This window comes from Oncorhynchus mykiss, chromosome 25, assembly GCF_013265735.2.
Source record: "Oncorhynchus mykiss isolate Arlee chromosome 25, USDA_OmykA_1.1, whole genome shotgun sequence".
NCBI classification, from domain to species: domain Eukaryota; kingdom Metazoa; phylum Chordata; class Actinopteri; order Salmoniformes; family Salmonidae; genus Oncorhynchus; species Oncorhynchus mykiss.
This window is the reverse complement of record NC_048589.1, coordinates 23,915,389-23,932,638: the sequence shown is the minus strand read 5'-3', so window position 1 is coordinate 23,932,638 and position 17,250 is coordinate 23,915,389. Positions and strand designations below refer to the sequence as shown.

General features: G+C 41.7%; 1 protein-coding gene across 2 annotated transcripts in view; it reads left to right on the top strand.

The window, feature by feature from the left end:
- The window catches only part of LOC110505663 (leucine-rich repeat and immunoglobulin-like domain-containing nogo receptor-interacting protein 2), a 38,058-nt gene extending 24,009 nt beyond the window's left edge, over window positions 1–14,049 (top strand). Inside the window, exons 1-2 of one of the 2 annotated variants that reach the window (XM_021585043.2) lie at window positions 8,946–9,095; window positions 10,760–14,049. In XM_021585043.2, the coding sequence (XP_021440718.2) occupies window positions 10,831–12,666 (1,836 nt within the window). In that variant the 5' untranslated portion in view covers window positions 8,946–9,095; window positions 10,760–10,830 and the 3' untranslated portion in view covers window positions 12,667–14,049. Of the gene's footprint in view, window positions 1–8,945; window positions 9,096–10,759 lie in introns of those variants that run through there. The other variant, XM_021585041.2, reaches the window with a different exon arrangement.
- The last annotated feature ends 3,201 nt before the right edge of the window (window positions 14,050–17,250 follow it).

Sequence of the window (17,250 nt, the reverse complement as noted above, 5' to 3'; positions counted from 1 at the left end):
CCCATGATGTCAAGCAAAGAGGCACTGCGTTTGAAGGTAGGCCTTGAAATACACCCACAGGTACACCTCCAATTGACTCAAATGATGCCAATTAGCCTATGAAGCTTTTAAAGCCATGACATAGTTTTCTGGAATTTTACAAGCTGTCAACTTAATGTATGTAGACTTCTGACTCACTTGAATTGTGATACAGTGAGTTATAAGTGAAATAATCTGTCTGTAAACAATTGTTGGGAAAATAATTTGTGTCATGCACAAAGTAGACGTCCTAACCGACTTACAAAATGTATAGTTTAACAAGACATTTGTGGAGTGGTTGAAAAACTAGTTAATGACTCCAACCTAAGTGTATGTAAACTTCTGACTTCAACTATATATATATATATATATATATATATATATATATATATATATATATATATATATATATACAGTTGTGGCCAAAAGTTTTGAGAATGACACAAATATTAATTTCCACAAAGTTTGCTGCTTCAGTGTCTAGATATTTTTTTCAGATGTTACTATGAAATACTGAAGTATAATTACAACATTTCATAAGTGTCAAAGGCTTTTATTGACAATTACATGAAGTTGATGCAAAGAGTCAATATTTGTAGTGTTGACACTTCTTTTTCAAGTCCTCTGCAATCCGCCCTGGCATGCTGCCATTCCTGAGCAAGCTCTGTACTGGTGGTGCCCCGATCCCGCAGCTGAATCAACTTCAGGAGATGGTCCTGGTGCTTGCTGGACTTTCTTGGGCGTCCTGAAGCCTTCTTCACAACAATTGAACCGCTCTCCTTGAAGTTCTTGATGATCCGATAAATGGTTGATTTAGGTACAATCTTACTGGCAGCAATATCCTTGCCTGTGAAGCCCTTTTTGTGCAAAGCAATGATGATGGCACGGGTTTCCTTGCAGGTAACGATTTTTGACAGAGGAAGAACAATGATTCCAAGCACCACCCTCCTTTTGAAGCTTCCAGTCTGTTATTCTAACTCAATCAGCATGACAGAGTGATCACCAGCCTTGTCCTCGTCAACACTCACACCTGTGTTAATGAGAGAATCACTGACATGATGTCAGCTGGTCCTTTTGTGGCAGGGCTGAAAGCAGTGGAAATGTTTTTGGGGGATTCAGTTCATTTGCATGGCAAAGAGGGACTGCAAATATTTGCAATTCATCTGATCACTCTTCATAACATTCTGGAGTATATGCAAATTGCCATCATACCAACTGAGGCAGCAGACTTTGAAAATGAATGTGTCATTCTCAATGTGTCATTAATGTGTCATTCTCAATTTTTTTTTGTGTCATTCTCAAAACTTTTGGCCACGACTGTACACACACACATAGTTGAAGGCGGAAGTCTACATACGCTTAGGTTGGAGTCATTAAAACTTGTTTTTCAACCACTCCACAAATTTCTTGTTAACAAACTATAGTTTTGGAAAGTCGGTTAGGACATCTACTTTGTGCATGACACAAGTTATTTTTCCAACAATTGTTTACAGCAGATTATTTCACTTATAATTCATTGTGTCATCATTCCAGTGGGTCAGAAGTTTACATACAATAAGTTGACTGTGCCTTTAAACAGCTTGAAAATTCCAGAAAATTATGTCATGGCTTTAGAAGCTTCTGATAGGCTAATTGACATCAAGCCACTGCTCCAAAGCCACCATAAAAAAGCCAGACTACGGTTTGCAACTGCACATGGGGACAAAGATCGTACTTATTGAAGAATTGACCTCTGTTCTGATGAAACAAAAATAGAACTGTTTGGCCATAATGACCATCGTTATGTTTGGAGGAAAAAGGGGGAGGCTTGCAAGCCGAAGAATAACATCCCAACCGTGAAGCACAGGGATGGCAGCATCATGTTGTGGGGGTGCTTTGCTGCAGGAGGGACTGGTGTACTTCACAAAATAGATGGCATCATGAGGGACGAAAATTATGTGGATATATTGAAGGAACATCTCAAAACATCAGTTAGGAAGTTAAAGCTTAGTCGCAAATGGGTTTTCCAAATGGACAATGACCCCAAGCATACTTCCAAAGTTGTGGCAAAATGGCTTAAGGACAACAAAGTCAAGGTATTGCAGTGGCCATCACAAAGCCCTGACCTCAATCCTATAGAACATTTGTGGGCAGAACTGAAAAAGTGTGTGCGAGCAAGGAGGCCTACAAACCTGACTCAGTTACACCAGCTCTGTCAGGAGGAATGGGCCAAAATTCACCCAACTTATTGTGGGAAGCTTGTGGAAGGTTACCTGAAACATTTGACCCAAGTTAAACAATTTAAAGGCAATGCTATCAAATACTAATTGACTGTATGTACACTTCTAACCTACTGGGAATGTGATGAAAGAAATAAAAGCTGAAATAAATAATTCTCACTACTTTTATTCTGACATTTCACATTCTTAAAATAAAGTGGTGATCCTACCTGACCTAAGACAGGGAATTTTTACTAGGATTAAATGTCAGGAATTGTGAAAAACTGAGTTTAAATGTATTTGGCTAAGGCATATATTAACTTCCGACTATATATATATATATATATACCAACTGTGTGTGTGTGTGTGTGTCTGTGTGTATATATATATATATATATATATATATATATATATATATATATATATATATATATATAAGAATAAGAATCTTATATATATATACATTCTTATATATATATATATATATATATATATATATATATATATATTCTTATATTTATAACTGTATAAGTCAGGGTTTTTTTATGCTTGTCAGGGTTTTTTATGCATTGTCTCTGCAGAATATACACTGAGTATACCAAACATTAGGACCCCCCCTTTTGCCCTTAGAACTGCCTCGATTCTTCGAGCATGGACTCTACAAGGTGTCGACTGCATTCCACAGGGATGCTGCCCCATGTTGACTCCAATGCTTCCTACAGTTGTGTCATGTTGGCTGGATGTCCTTTGGGTGGTGGACCATTCTTGATACACGCTGAAAACTGCTGAGTGTGAAAAACCCAGCATTGTTACAGTTCTTGACACAAACGGGTGCGCCTGGCACCCACCAGCATACCCCGTTCAAAGGCACTTAAATCATTTGTCTGGCCCATTCACCCAATGAATTGTACATATACACAATCCATGTTTCAATTGTCTCAAGGCTTAAAAATCCTTCTTTAACCTGTCTCCTCCCCCAAAAGTTGAGCAATTATTATGGCTAACCCAATGATGTCTCACTCCAAGTCAGCCAGGCGAATGTGTGTTATCATGCAGAACATGTTGGTTGTGCTCACGTCGCTGTGCTAAAATGCATACATGTGAACTCACTCATGTGCAATAATCTCATTATACATGTCACTATTATGGTAGGAAATTAACTAAACGGAACCATTGGGCTTAACTTAACATTAAGAGACAGTACTGTTGTATAAATATTGTGTGCTCTGCAGTACATGGCCACAATAATTGTTTAAGGCAAATACATTATAGCAAAAGCCAGGGTTAACCAAATAAGAAAGCTGTTCATAGCTACAGTTGAGACTAGAGCTATATATTGGACCTCAGTTTTACTGAGTAAAAAGATAGACTTAGCGATATGACATCATTCATGGGATCAGTGGATTAAAGTACTTAAATAAAAACACTTGAAAGTACTAATTAAGTAGTTTTTTGGGGGTATCTTAACTTAACTATATATACATTTTTATTTCACTACATTCCTAAAGAACATTATGTACTTTTTACTCCATACATTTTCCCTGAAACCCAAAAGTACTCGTTACATTTTGAATGCTTAGCAGCACAGGAAAATGGTCTACATACTTATCAAGATAACATCCTGGTCATCCCTACTGCCTCTGATCTGGCGGACTCACTATACACATGCTTTGTTTGTATATATTGTATATTATGTCCCTATAAATTAAACAAATTTGAAATGATTTATACCTTTTTCTCCACAATTTCGTGGTATCCAATTGTTGTAGTAGCTACTATCTTGTCTCATCACTACAAATCCCGTACGGGCTCGGGAGAGACGAAGGTTGAAAGTCATGCGTCCTCCGATACACAACCCACTACACCGTGCACCTGGCAACCTTGGCAACCTGGCAACCTACCGACCAAGCCCTCCCTAACCCGGACGACGCTAGGTCAATTGTGTGTCGCCCCACGGACCTCCCGGTCACGGCTGGTTATGACAGAGCCTGGGCGCGAACCCAGGGACTCTGATGGCTGCAGTACAGCACCCTTAACCACTGCGCCACCTGGGAGGCCCCCTATACTTTTACTTTAAGTTTTGATACGTAAGTATATTTAAAGCCAATACTTTTAGACTTTTACTCAAGTAGTATTTTACTGGGTGACTTTCCCTTTTACTTGAGTAATTTCTATTAAGGTATCTTTACTTTTACTCAAGTATGACAATTGGGTACTTTTTCCACCACTGAATGGGATGAACAACAAGAACAAACTTCAAATCTAAACTTCAAATCTGCCAAGATGGTTGCTATTGGCTTCTCCAGATTTGCACCCTCTCTTGAGGCATGTCCAACATGGGAAGAGCTAACAGTGTCAGTCTTATCAGATTTAAATTGTATTATTGTAAGCAGGAAGTCGCCCCACTGTGTATGATGATACCACATTGCTGCATTTCTTTGGGGCCAGAACTGTAGCTACACGCAAGGCAGAACATGGGTCTAATAAATACCCTCCAGCAAGTCCCAGGCACATCAATAAAATGAATAATAATCTCCAAAATAATTACTTGTAAAATCAATAATTAAGCATGGCTGGTGAACATTCATTCTAATGAACTAATTGGGTCTCCCTGTGCTATCATGCATTGTGCACTTGTGTCAGAAAGAGAAAAAACAACAACACTAATTGGCTGGTCATATAACTGATCTGGAATTGAGTGGAAATGGATTGTTGACTTTGAAAATGGAGATGAAGTTCTGAGAGTATGTCGTATACTGCTTGTATGAACATTGAAACAAATAATTGTGATCAAAAATGTAAAATTGAACTACACTACCGGTCAAAAGTTTTAGAACACCTACTCATTCAAGGTTTTTTCATTATTTTTACTATTTTCTACATTGTATAATAATAGTGAAAACATCAAAACTATGAAATAAATAACACATATGGAATCATGTAGTAACCAAAAAAAGTGTTAAACAAATCAAAATATATTTTATATTTGAGATTCTTCAAGTAGCCACCCTTGGCTGAATGGAAGCAAGTCCCCGCCGCAATGTTCCAAAGCCTTCCCAGAAGAGTCGAGGCTGTTGTGGCAGCAAATAGGAGGCCGACTCCATATTAATGCCCATGATTTTGGAATGAGATAATCAGGTGCCCAAATACTTTTGTTCATGTAGATTGTATGAGTGCACACTGAGATTCTTCAAATAGCCACCCTTTGCCTTGATGACAGCTTTGCACACACTTGGCATTCTCTCAACCAGCTTCATGAGGTAGTCACCTGGAATGCATTTAAATTAACAGGTGTGCATTGTTAAAAGTTAATTTGTGGAATTTGTTTCCTTTAATGTGTTTTGAGCCAATCAGTTGTGTTGTGACAAAGTTGGGTTGGTACACAGAAGATAGCCCTATTTGGTAAAAGACCAAGTCCATATTATGGCAAGATCAGCTCAAATAAGCAAAGAGAAATGACAATCCATCATTACTTCAAGACATGAAGGTCATTCAACATCAACTGTTCATAGGAGAATGGGTGAATCAGGCCTTCATTGTCGAATCGCTGCAAAGAAATGTATTTTTTCTTCAAGTAAAGTCGCAAAAACCATCAAGCTCTATGATGAAACTGGCTCTAATGAGACCACCACAGGAAAGGAAGACCAATTGTTACCTCTGCTGCTGAAGATAAGTTCATTAGAGTTGACTGCACCTCAGATCGCAGCCCAAAAAAATGCTTCACAGAGTTCCAGTAACAGACACTTCTCAAAATCAACTGTTCAGAGGAAACTGTGATCAGCCCTTCATGGTCGATTGCTGCAAAGAAACCACTACTAAAGGACACCAATAAGAAGACGAGACTTGCTTGGGCCAGGAAACACGAGCAACGGACATTAGACTGGTGGAAATCTGTCCTTTTGTCTGTAGTCCAAATGTGAGATTTTTGGTTCCAGCCGCTGTGACTTTGTGAGATGTGGTGTGGGTGAACGGATGATCTCCGCATGTGTATTTCCCACCGTAAAGCATGCAGGGGGAGGTGTTATGGTGTGGGGTGCTTTGCTGGTGACACTGTCTGTGATTAATTTAGAATTCAAGGCACACTTAACCAGCATGACTACCACAGCATTCTGCGGCGATACGCCATCCCATCTGGTTTGCGCTTAGTAGAACTATAATTTGTTTTTCAACAGGACAATGACCCAACAGGCTGTGTAAGGGCTATTTGACCAAAAAGGAGAGTGGTGGAGTGCTGCATCAGATGACCTGGCCCGACCTCAACCAAATTCAGATGGTTTGGGATGAGTTGGACTGCAGAGTGAAGGAAAAGCAGCCAACAAGTGCTCAGCATATGTGGGAATTCCTTCAAGACTGTTAGAAAAGCATTCCAGGTGAAGCTGGTTGAGAGAATGCCAAGCGTGTGCAAATCTGTCATCAAGGCAAAGTGTGGCTATTTGAAGAATCTCAAATATAAATATATTTGGATTTGTTTAACACTTTTTTTGGTTACTACATGATTCCATATGTGTTATTTCATAGTTTTGATGTCTTCACTATTATTCTACAAAATAGAAAAAAGTAAAAAGTAAAGAAAAAAACTTTTGACCAGTAGTGTAAGTGGGCATGATTTGTCTCTGTACAATAACACAGTCAGTGAGTGTGCACTCATATAATCTACATGAACAAAAATATGTGGGCACCTGCTTGTCAAACATCTCATTCCAAATTCAGCCTCCTATTTGCTGCTATAACAGCCACTACTCTTCTGGGAAGGCTTTCAACTAGATGTTGGAACATTGCAGCGGGGACTTGCTTCCATTCAGCCAAGAGCATTAGTGAGGTCGGACATTGATGTATGGCGTTTAGGCCTGGCTCGCAGTTGGCGTTCCAATTCATCCCAAATGTGTTCAATGGGGTTGAGGTCAGGGATCTGTGCAGGCCAGTCAAGTTCTTCCACACCGATCTCGACAAAACATTTTCTGCATGGACCTCGTTTTGTGCACTGGGGCATTGTCATGCTTCCCCAAACTGTTACCTCAAAGTTGGAAGCACAGAATAGTCTAGAATGTCATTGTATGCTGTAGCATTAAGATTTCCCTTCACTGGAACTAGGGTGCCTAGCCCGAACCATGAAAAACCGTGATTCATACCCATTTCATGAATCTCACGATGAACAGTTATTGTGCTGACGTTGCTTTCAGAGTCAGTTTGGAACTCGTTAGTGAGTGTTGCAACCGAGGACTGATAATTTTTACGTACTTCAACACTTCGGGGTGCTGTTCTGTTAGCTTGTGTGGCCTACTACTTCGCTGTTGAGCCGTTGTTTCTCCTAGATGTTTCAACTTCACAATAACAGCCCGTACAGTTGACCGGGGCAGCTCTAGCAGGGCAGAAATTTGATTAACTGACTTGTTGGAAAGGTGGCACAGGGCCATGTTGAAAGTCACTGAGCTCTTCAGTAAGGCCATTCTACTGCCAATGTTTGTCTATAGAGATTGCATGACTGTGTGCTCGATGTTATACACCTGTCAGCAATGGGTTTGGCTATGATAGCTAAATCCCTCAATTTGAAGGGGTGTCCACATACCTTTGTGTGATATATATACATATATATAGTGTAATATAATTCAGAATCTAGAAGTATCTGCAGGTTCTTATAAAATTCATTACACTTGTGTTGCTGGAATGAATCACATTATAAAACTCCAATGAACTCAGCAAGCAAATTAAGCTTTCATCCAATCTACCACAGGCTTTGCACTGCCTCCATTCTTTACATATTTCCTGTTATCTTTGTCTGCATTTCTCTCTCTCTCTCTCCTCTCTCTCTCCCACCGTGACTCATGCGTCTCCCCTAGGCTCTCATTCGCCTGTCAGATTTTCTACAGTTTCACTGCGTCTCTAATCCAATTCTAAACATAATCCCAAAAAGCTCTATACCCTGTGGGTCTGCCCTACTGAATGACTCCTTACCCTTCTCTTCTTACCCTGCCTTCTCAGGTATGTTTTCCACTGTCCAACAAGTCTGGTGGTCCAACGGGCTCTAAAAGTATGGCACAGCTCCAAGGGAGTCAGTATGTGCCAGACCAGACCAAGCACACTGGCATCCTGTTAGAAAGACTGACTAATTGACACGACATTCTGTACAGACCAATAGATACACCAGCAGTGAGATGTATAGACTGGTAACTTGATAGACTGATAGAGACAGGTAGTTGGACAGATCCAGAGACAGACTTAGACTCACTGACAGATTGTCGGAAATACTAATTGGCACACAGACAGACACACACACATACACAGTCTCAAGAGAGACAGACAGACAGGTACCAGATAGGTAAAGGCAGACCAATAAGAAGACCCAGACAGACTTTAAGAAAGGTAGATAGATACCCAGAGACCAACAGAGGGATAGGCAATCAGACAGCTCGACAAATAGCCAGGCAGGCTGACAGTTGAGAGACTGTAAACTTGATGCTTACAAGTTAATGAAGCAACTATTTTAAATATATTCAAATAATGTTTTTTCCTTTATTCTTTTTCATTAATTTGATTGGCAGACCACAAAGAGGGGATGGGAGGGAGGGTTTGTGGTTGCTATGGCAACAGCCTGCTCTTTGTTAAAAGGATACATTCCTGGCATCTGATCTGTGTCACGATCGATAAAACACAGCCTGCGGGGAATGGAAAATGGAGAGTATGGGGCTTCTCCCAGGCAATGACGACGAGCAATGACGACGAGAGAGAGAAAGAGAAAAAAGGAGGGAGGAAGGGGTGTGAAAAATTAGGACCAGAAGATGAGAGAACAGTAGAGAAGCAGCAGCAGATATATAGTGTGGGAAAGGGAGAAGGATGGGAGGGAAGACACCAGAGTGCAGCTGTTCAGAGTCGGGGAGAGGGGTGAGTGCTGTGTGTATGACGTACGTATGTATGTATGTATGTATATACTCGGCCCATCTATTTAGTTATTGGGCGGCAGTGTAGCCTAGTGGTTAGAGCTTTGGACTAGTAACTGGAAGGTTGCAAGTTCAAATCCCCAAGCTGACAAGGTACAAATCTGGTGTTCTGCCCCTGAACAGGCAGTTAACCCACTGTTCCTAGGCTGTCATTGAAAATAAGAATTTGTTCTTAACTGACTTGCCTAGTTAAATAAAGGTAAATAAAATGGTTACTCACCTCAGCAGCAGCATATACACATATATCTGTATTTATGCTCACCTCTGCAGTGTTTTGTGCTTGTTTGCAATGATTTGACAATGTGTGCTGCTACCAATCCTAAACTGCGTTACAGTGTTTTGCTATACAGCCTATGCTTTATTCTTTAAAAAAATTTGTAACAGGACAGAATAGCCAGACTATGATCCATAATAGGCAAGGTTAACAGAATACAAAACAGAGACGTTCAGGTAAACGTCTCAGACCATCTGCTATGCCAACAACCTGTTTTCTATAGGAGGGGTTTTCCCATCCTTCTCTATTTAAAAGTGCGGCTCCTGGGGGAACAGAATTGCCCCTGGGTCAACACCTGTCACCCACCTCCTTGCATCCAATAGGGTTTCTGCCTAGTCTTTATGATGTGACCAGGGTCAATCTAGGCCACAAGCCTTAGAACAACTTGCTCCTTGTTTTTTAACACACTAGATACCCTTCAACCTTTTGCTTACACATTGATTAGTATTTACATTTTGCATCAGCTGTTCCACTTTTTTATTTATTTGTTTATTTTAACTTTATTTAACCAGGTAGGCAAGTTGAGAAAACCTTTATTTAACCAGGTAGGCAAGTTGAGAACACCTTTATTTAACCAGGTAGGCAAGTTGAGAACAAGTTCTCATTTGCAATTGCGACCTGACCAAGATAAAGCAAAGCAGTTTGACACATACAACGACACAGAGTTACACATGGAGTAAAACAAACATACAGTCAATAATACAGTAGAAACAAGTCTATATACGATGTAAGCAAATGAGGTGAGATAAGGGAGGTAAAGGCAAAAAAAAGGCCATGGTGGCAAAGTAAATACAATATAGCAAGTAAAACACTGGAATGGTAGATTTGCAATGGAAGAATGTGCAAAGTAGAAATAAAAATAATGGGGTGCAAAGGAGCAAAATAAATAAATAAAATATATACAGTAGGGAAAGAAGTAGTTGTTTGGGCTAAATTATATATGGGCTATGTACAGGTGCAGTAATCTGTGAGCTGCTCTGACAGCTGGTGCAGCTCAATGTTATTGCCCATTTTCCGTAAAGTGTATTGGTGTTTTAATGCACTTTAAATTAAGTTTGATTTGATTTAAATTTAAGTTTAATTCCTTTTGGCAGAAAAAAATACTGCTCATAAAAGAAGAAAAGTGAGGATAGTGTGATGGGAAAGAAAGGTTGAGAAAGGACGGAGAGAGAGCAAGAAATGGAAAACAGAGTGATGCATGGTGGGGGAAAGATAGCATCAGGGTAAAGCTTTGTTGGCAGTAAAGCTTTGTATAACTAACAGTGCTATTTTGCAGGATAATTCATGTTAGGTATTCTAATGCACTCCTCCCTGTGTGTGTTTTTGTGTTGCAGGGCTATACAGTGATGGTGGTCTGCATGGATACGAAGCTGTGTCGTAACAGAGGGCAGCGTGGGTAAAAGTTATGCGGCGCTCCGCCCTGTACCACTGCCACCCTCTTCTGGGTGGGGCTCTGCTGCTACTGCTGGCTAGCTGCGCCATGGGCTGCCCTGCCCGCTGTGATTGCTCCGCCCAGACCAAGTCAGTCAGCTGCCATCGCAAGCGCCTGCCCACCATCCCTGAGGGCATCCCCATCGAGACCCGGCTTCTGGACCTGAGCAAGAACAAGCTGCGGAGCATCACCCCAGACAACTTCTCCTCCTTCCTACAACTGGAGGATCTGGACCTCAGCGATAACCTGATTGGCGTGGTCGAACCGGGCTCCTTCAAATTTCAGCTCTCCCTGCGCTCGCTGAACTTCCACAGCAACCTCCTCCAGCTGGTCCCTGCCGGCGTGCTCTCCGGCCTGGCCAACCTCACAAGTCTGGACCTCAGCCACAACAGGCTGGTGGTGCTGCTGGACCATGGCTTCCAGGACCTTCGGAGGCTGATGTCCCTGGAGGTAGGCGACAATGAGCTGGTGTTCATCTCCCAGAGGGCCTTCACTGGCCTGCTGGGCCTACAGAGCCTCACCCTGGAGCGCTGCAACCTGACTGTGGTGCCCACCGACGCCCTGGGTCACCTGCACAGCCTGGTGGAGCTCCGCCTGCGCCACTTGGGCATCGGCACCCTGAAGCCCTATTCCTTCAAGAGACTTCCCCGTCTTCGCCACCTGGAGATCGACTACTGGCCCTGGTTGGAAGTCTTACCCGCTCTGTCACTACACAGCCTCAACCTCACCACGCTCTCTGTCACCAATACCAACTTGTCTTCCTTCCCCGGCCATGCTCTACGCAACCTGCCCTACCTCACGCACCTCAACCTGTCCTTCTGCCACATCCAGCACATCCAGCAAGGGGTGCTAGACCAGCTTCCGCGACTGCAGGAGTTGCACCTGCGAGGAGCTCAACTGGTTTACATTGAACCCCTGGCCTTCCTGGGCCTCCCAGCACTACATGTGTTGGACGTGTCCCACAATCAGCTGGACTCAGTGGAGCGAGCTGTGTTCAAGTCCCCTGACAGCCTGCAGACGCTGCTCATAGGGGGGAACCCACTGGTGTGCGACTGCCGGCTCCTATGGCTGCTGAGTGGCCGGAAACCACCCTTTCTGCAGCTCCCTGACCCCCAGCCCGAGTGCAGTGCCCCTGAGCGCCTCCGTGGGAAACCCCTGCTGGACCTCAAGGAGCCACTGGTGACACGGTATGTGATCTGCACCAAGCCCCGGATTGGGCCCAACACCACCCAGCTGCTGCTGGCAGATGAGGGGAAGCCTGTTCGGCTCAACTGCATTGCAGACGGGGCTCCTCGGCCCTCCATGGCCTGGGTGACGCCACACAGACAGTATGTCACAGTGAAAAGCACCGGTAGAGTGACGGTCCATACCGACGGCACCCTGGAGATCAAGGCTGCAGAGCTGCACGATAGTGGCGTGTACCTGTGTGTGGCCAGCAATGCGGCGGGCAACGCCAGCCTGTCGGCCTCGCTGGCAGTGAAGAGCCTGGGCATCAGCGACACATTGCTCTACGCCAACAAGATTGGACTCTTGGCAGACTCCAACGGGACCTGGGCCAACGGGACCGTCCTGTACAATATGACAAACCCCATAGACCTGAAGACCATCATCATCTCCACAGCAATGGGCTGCCTGTCCTTCCTGGGCGTGGTCATTTTCTGTTTCCTGCTCCTGTTTGCATGGAGTCGTGGGAAGGGAAGGCACAAGAGCAACTTTGACATGGAGTACGTTCCCCGCAAATCGAACGGGACAGCAGCTGAGGCAACTGAGACAAGCGGGCCCAGACGAGTCAACATGAAAATGATTTAATTGAACAAACGGACCAACTCATGTGATAGTAACAAACAAAATACAGTGCATCTCATTTGCAAATATTTATTTGATACAGTGGAGTCGTGAAAATGGAAGTGATGTACCGATGTAGTGGTGTTGATATGAAGATGATCTAGTGATTCAGTGGACATGTTGATAGAAAAGTTATCAATGATACTGTGGACGTGTTTATATAAAATGATGTAATCATACAATACACTGGATATAATACTATACAATCCACATATCAATATGACAGTGATGCAGTGATACACCGCTGGGCATGTTCTAGATGGTGATGTAATGACTAATGATGTTGTAGACTCGCGTGACACCAAGGTGAGAAAGGAAGTCTCTTGGAGCGACGGGAGAAGTTGCGATGACAGTGGAGCTATCATTGCTCTGCCATGTCTGGAGTAAATTGTGTCTAATAACCATCTGAGCTGCAGGTGTGAGTGTGTGTGCGCGTGCGTGTATGTGTACTGCCTTTGTTGTGTGACAGGGTAATCATCCAGGATAATAGGGTCCAAAGTTGTTTGACCTGCCTTTGTATTTGTTAATTCATTGTAACAACAGTATTGTCACTGTTCAGTAAAATAACGTATGTTTGTATGCACATGCAAATCCCTCCAAACATTATCCAAGAGACCTGTTGCATATATTTTCAACTAGGTCATTGTTTCCCTTTGTACCACCTCAAGATAGGCATAGAGGGATTTTAGCAAATCAACCTTCAACTCAAGGAACATTTATACACACGATATTTACAACTTTAAGTGGGATTTCAGCTCAAATCACTAGAAAAACACAAGACAACGTCTTGCTGAAGAAATAGTAGCAGCTGAAAATGTTGGTTATTGCTTGGAAAAAGACCACAGGTGATAAAATTTGTATGTTAAATCCCCTTTTATTACCTTGTAAATCAATGGCAGATTTTCCTGTCAGCAAATTCCCCTGATGTAACATAAAAAAACGGTCAGTGACAAGACTAGACACAATAGCAAAGATTTACTGACCAATGTCCCCCTTGGAACAGGACAAATCTCAGCCCTGTTGAGTTATGTGTTGTATTGTATCCCCTCTTAATTTCTTTATCCCAATGCTTCAAGCTGGCATGTCCTGAGGCCTCCCATGGGCTAAAAGGGGTTTCTGGGTATTTAATTGATGACATTTGAAGGTTGTGGTGTTTTTGTTGATATGTTTTAACTGTAAAAAAAATATATATATATATTAAGGATGTATTAAGGGCAACTCTTTGTAAATGCAGGGATGTGCGTGTCAATATGTGTGATACAATGTTAAAGGTTGTATAAATGTTTTCATATGATAAATTTATGGGTATATTTTCAAACGGAAATAAATCGTAATCATACAGCTTTATGTGGTAATTTTGTCATTTCCAATGTCATATCAGTACTTTTTACTTTAATTTTTACAATTTTACTTGATGTCTCAAACATTTGTAATAGCAAACCACAGATGTGCAGACTCCTTAGAAAAATGTGAACTAGAAACCAACATGGTGTGTTGTAGCAAGGATATAGATTGGTTGTAGCCTATGACGCAGGCCAAGGAAAGGTGACAAATGGGAATATTTTAATTTCCCACCAGATGTTTAATTCAACACTTCTTAAACCACACCTACTATACCCGACGAGCCTGAATCTCTCCTGAAAATCTGATAAATGTAGCTGCTCCTGATGTCTTCGTTCAGCACCCTTCTCTTTACAGAGATCTGTGAAGGGTGCACTTGATGCTATCACGTTAATGGCTAAAAGTAGTTCTATCTTTGGAGTCGGCACAGGGAATATTCAAGAAGACAAGATCAAAGTCCCACCGATGGGCTTTTATCACTTTTGTTACAGTGGTTTCTCCACAACTTGGGAAAGAAAGAGGGCTCCAGTAAACAATGGGGAGAAAGAAATACCACATGGATAATATTACTCTAATTTCCGTAGGCCATTTCTCTAGATGAAGAGGATTTGGTAATCAGTGCTTTAATGATTGGTGCTAAGCGTGCTTTGCTATCTGGGGAGGAAACATTGTTATTAGCTTTATTTTATGCCTATGATTAAACTTGGTGTCTACATGGATTATAGCGAGCATATTGTGCCTGCAGTGAAATTTAATAGAAAATAATGCAGGGAAACATTCAAAACCACTTCTTAAAGCTTTTTTAAAAAGAGACAGACCAAATAATATCACCTACAACACGAATGGCATCCATGCTGTTATTAAAGATTTTGAGCATTTTTGGACCGGTTCTGATTGACATTTGTGTGTACAAAAGCGCACTGTGAATGCCGTAGGGTCCTGTGCCTTCCCTTTCACTCTCCTACTGGAGCTGTATGGAAAGTGTCAGGTTTCACAGCCTACATTTGCATAGGGAGTGATTCAATCAATTCATGATTTTTGTTTTTGTTGCTTTTTGGACTTAAATTAAGGTTTGGGGTAGGCAGTGTGGTTAAGGTTAGGTTTAAAATCACATTTTAAGAAGATACATTGTAGAAATTTGCGGGGTTTATGGCTGTGATAACTAGTAAAGACAGAGTGAGGCCAGCCTGTGAGACGACATATGAACGGTAACAGTCTAGCGGATCCAGCCACTGTGATATTCTCAACATTTAGAGCATTTAGAGCTCTCAACATGAAATTTTTTTTTTTAATAGAATGGAAACAATAACACTTTCTCTTGATCATAGACGGAAGAAATCACTTAGTCCTTAAAGCTGAAGTTGTAATGAGTCTGCACACATTTGAATGGTGTCTCTGTGCCCCTCAAATAGTGCCAATATTGGTTAATTGTACTGTCACTATGTATTTATTTATTTACAGTTGTAAGAAATCTGAAATTTTACAGTAAGTGTTTTATAATTTCATTGTTACTATACAGTACTTGTCAAAAGTTTGGACACACCTACTCATTTAAGGGTTTTTCTTTTTTTTTTTTTACTATTTTCTACATTGAAGAATAATAGTGAAGACATCAAAACTATGAAATAATACATGTAGTAACCAAAAACGTGTTGATTTTAGATTCTTCAAAGTAGCCACCCTTTGCTTGATGACAGCTTTGCACACTCTTGGCATTCTCTCAACCAGCTTCATGAGGTAGTCACCTGGAATGAATTTCAATTAACAGGTATGCCTTGTTAAAAGTTAATTTGTGGAATTTCTTTCCTTCTTAATGTGTTTGAGCCAATCAGTTGTGCTTTAACAAGGTAGGGGTGGTATACAGAAGATAGTCCTACTTGGTAAAAGACCAAGTCCATATTATGGCAAGAACAGCTCCAATAAGCAAAGAGAAATGACAGTCCATCATTATTTTAAGACATGAAGGTCAGTCAATCTGGAAATTTCCAAGAACCAAGTTTCTTCAAGTGCAGTTGCAAAAACCATCAAGTGCTATTATGAAACTGGCTCTCATGAGGACGGCCACAGGAAAGGAAGACCCAGAGTTACCTCCTTTGCAGAGGATAAGTTCATTAGAGTTACCAGCCACAGAAATTGCAGCCCAAATAAATGCTTCACAGAGTTTAAGGAACAGACACATCAACATTAACTGGTCAGAGGAGACTGTGTAAATCAGGCCTTCAGGGTCGAATTTCTGCAAAGAAACCACTACTAAAGGACACCAATAAGAGGACGAGACTTGCTTGGGCCAAGAAACATGAGCAATGAACATTAGACTGGTGGAAATGTGTCCTTTGGTCTGATGAGTCCAAATCTGAGATTTTTGGTTCCAACCGTTGTGTCTTTGTGAGACACAGAGTAGGTGAATGGATTATCTCTGCATGTGTGGTTCCCACCGTGAAGCATGGAGGAGGCGGTGTGGGGGTGCTTTGCTGGTGACACAATCTGTGATTTATTTAGAATTCAAGGTACACTTGGCTACCACAGCATTCTGCAGCAATACGCCATCCCATCTGGTTCGCACTTAGTGGGACTATCATTTGTTTCTCAACAAGACAATGACCCCAAAACACACCTCCAGGCTGTGTAAGGGCTTTTTGACCATAGAGAGTGATGGAATGCTGCATCAGATGACCTCCACAATCACCCAACCTCAACCGAATTGAGATGGTTTGGGAGGAGTTTGGGATGAGTTTGACCGCAGTGAAGGAAAAGGATTCAACAAGTGCTCAGCATATGTGGGAACTGTTGGGAAAGCATTCCATGTGAAGCTGGTTGAGAGAATGCCAAGAGTGTGCAAAGCTGTCATCAAGGCAAAGGGTGGCTACTTTGAAGAATCTCAAATATAAAATATATTTTGATTTGTTAACACTTTGTTGGTTACTACATGATTCCGTATGTGTTTTTTCATAGTTTTGATGTCTTCACTATTATTAGTAAAAATAGTATAAAATAAAGAAAAACCCTTCAATGATTAGGTGTGTCCAAGCTTTTGACTTGTATTGTCTTTAGAAAGCCTTTCAGTCATTTCAAGACCTAGCTATTGTCCCACTTTTGTTGAATAGGAAAGAAATCATAAAAAATAATTATGTTTGGTTATGTATATTTAGGCGGAAATCTTTTATCTGTCCTATCATTCAACTGGTTTAATAGCATGCAGCCTGGCAG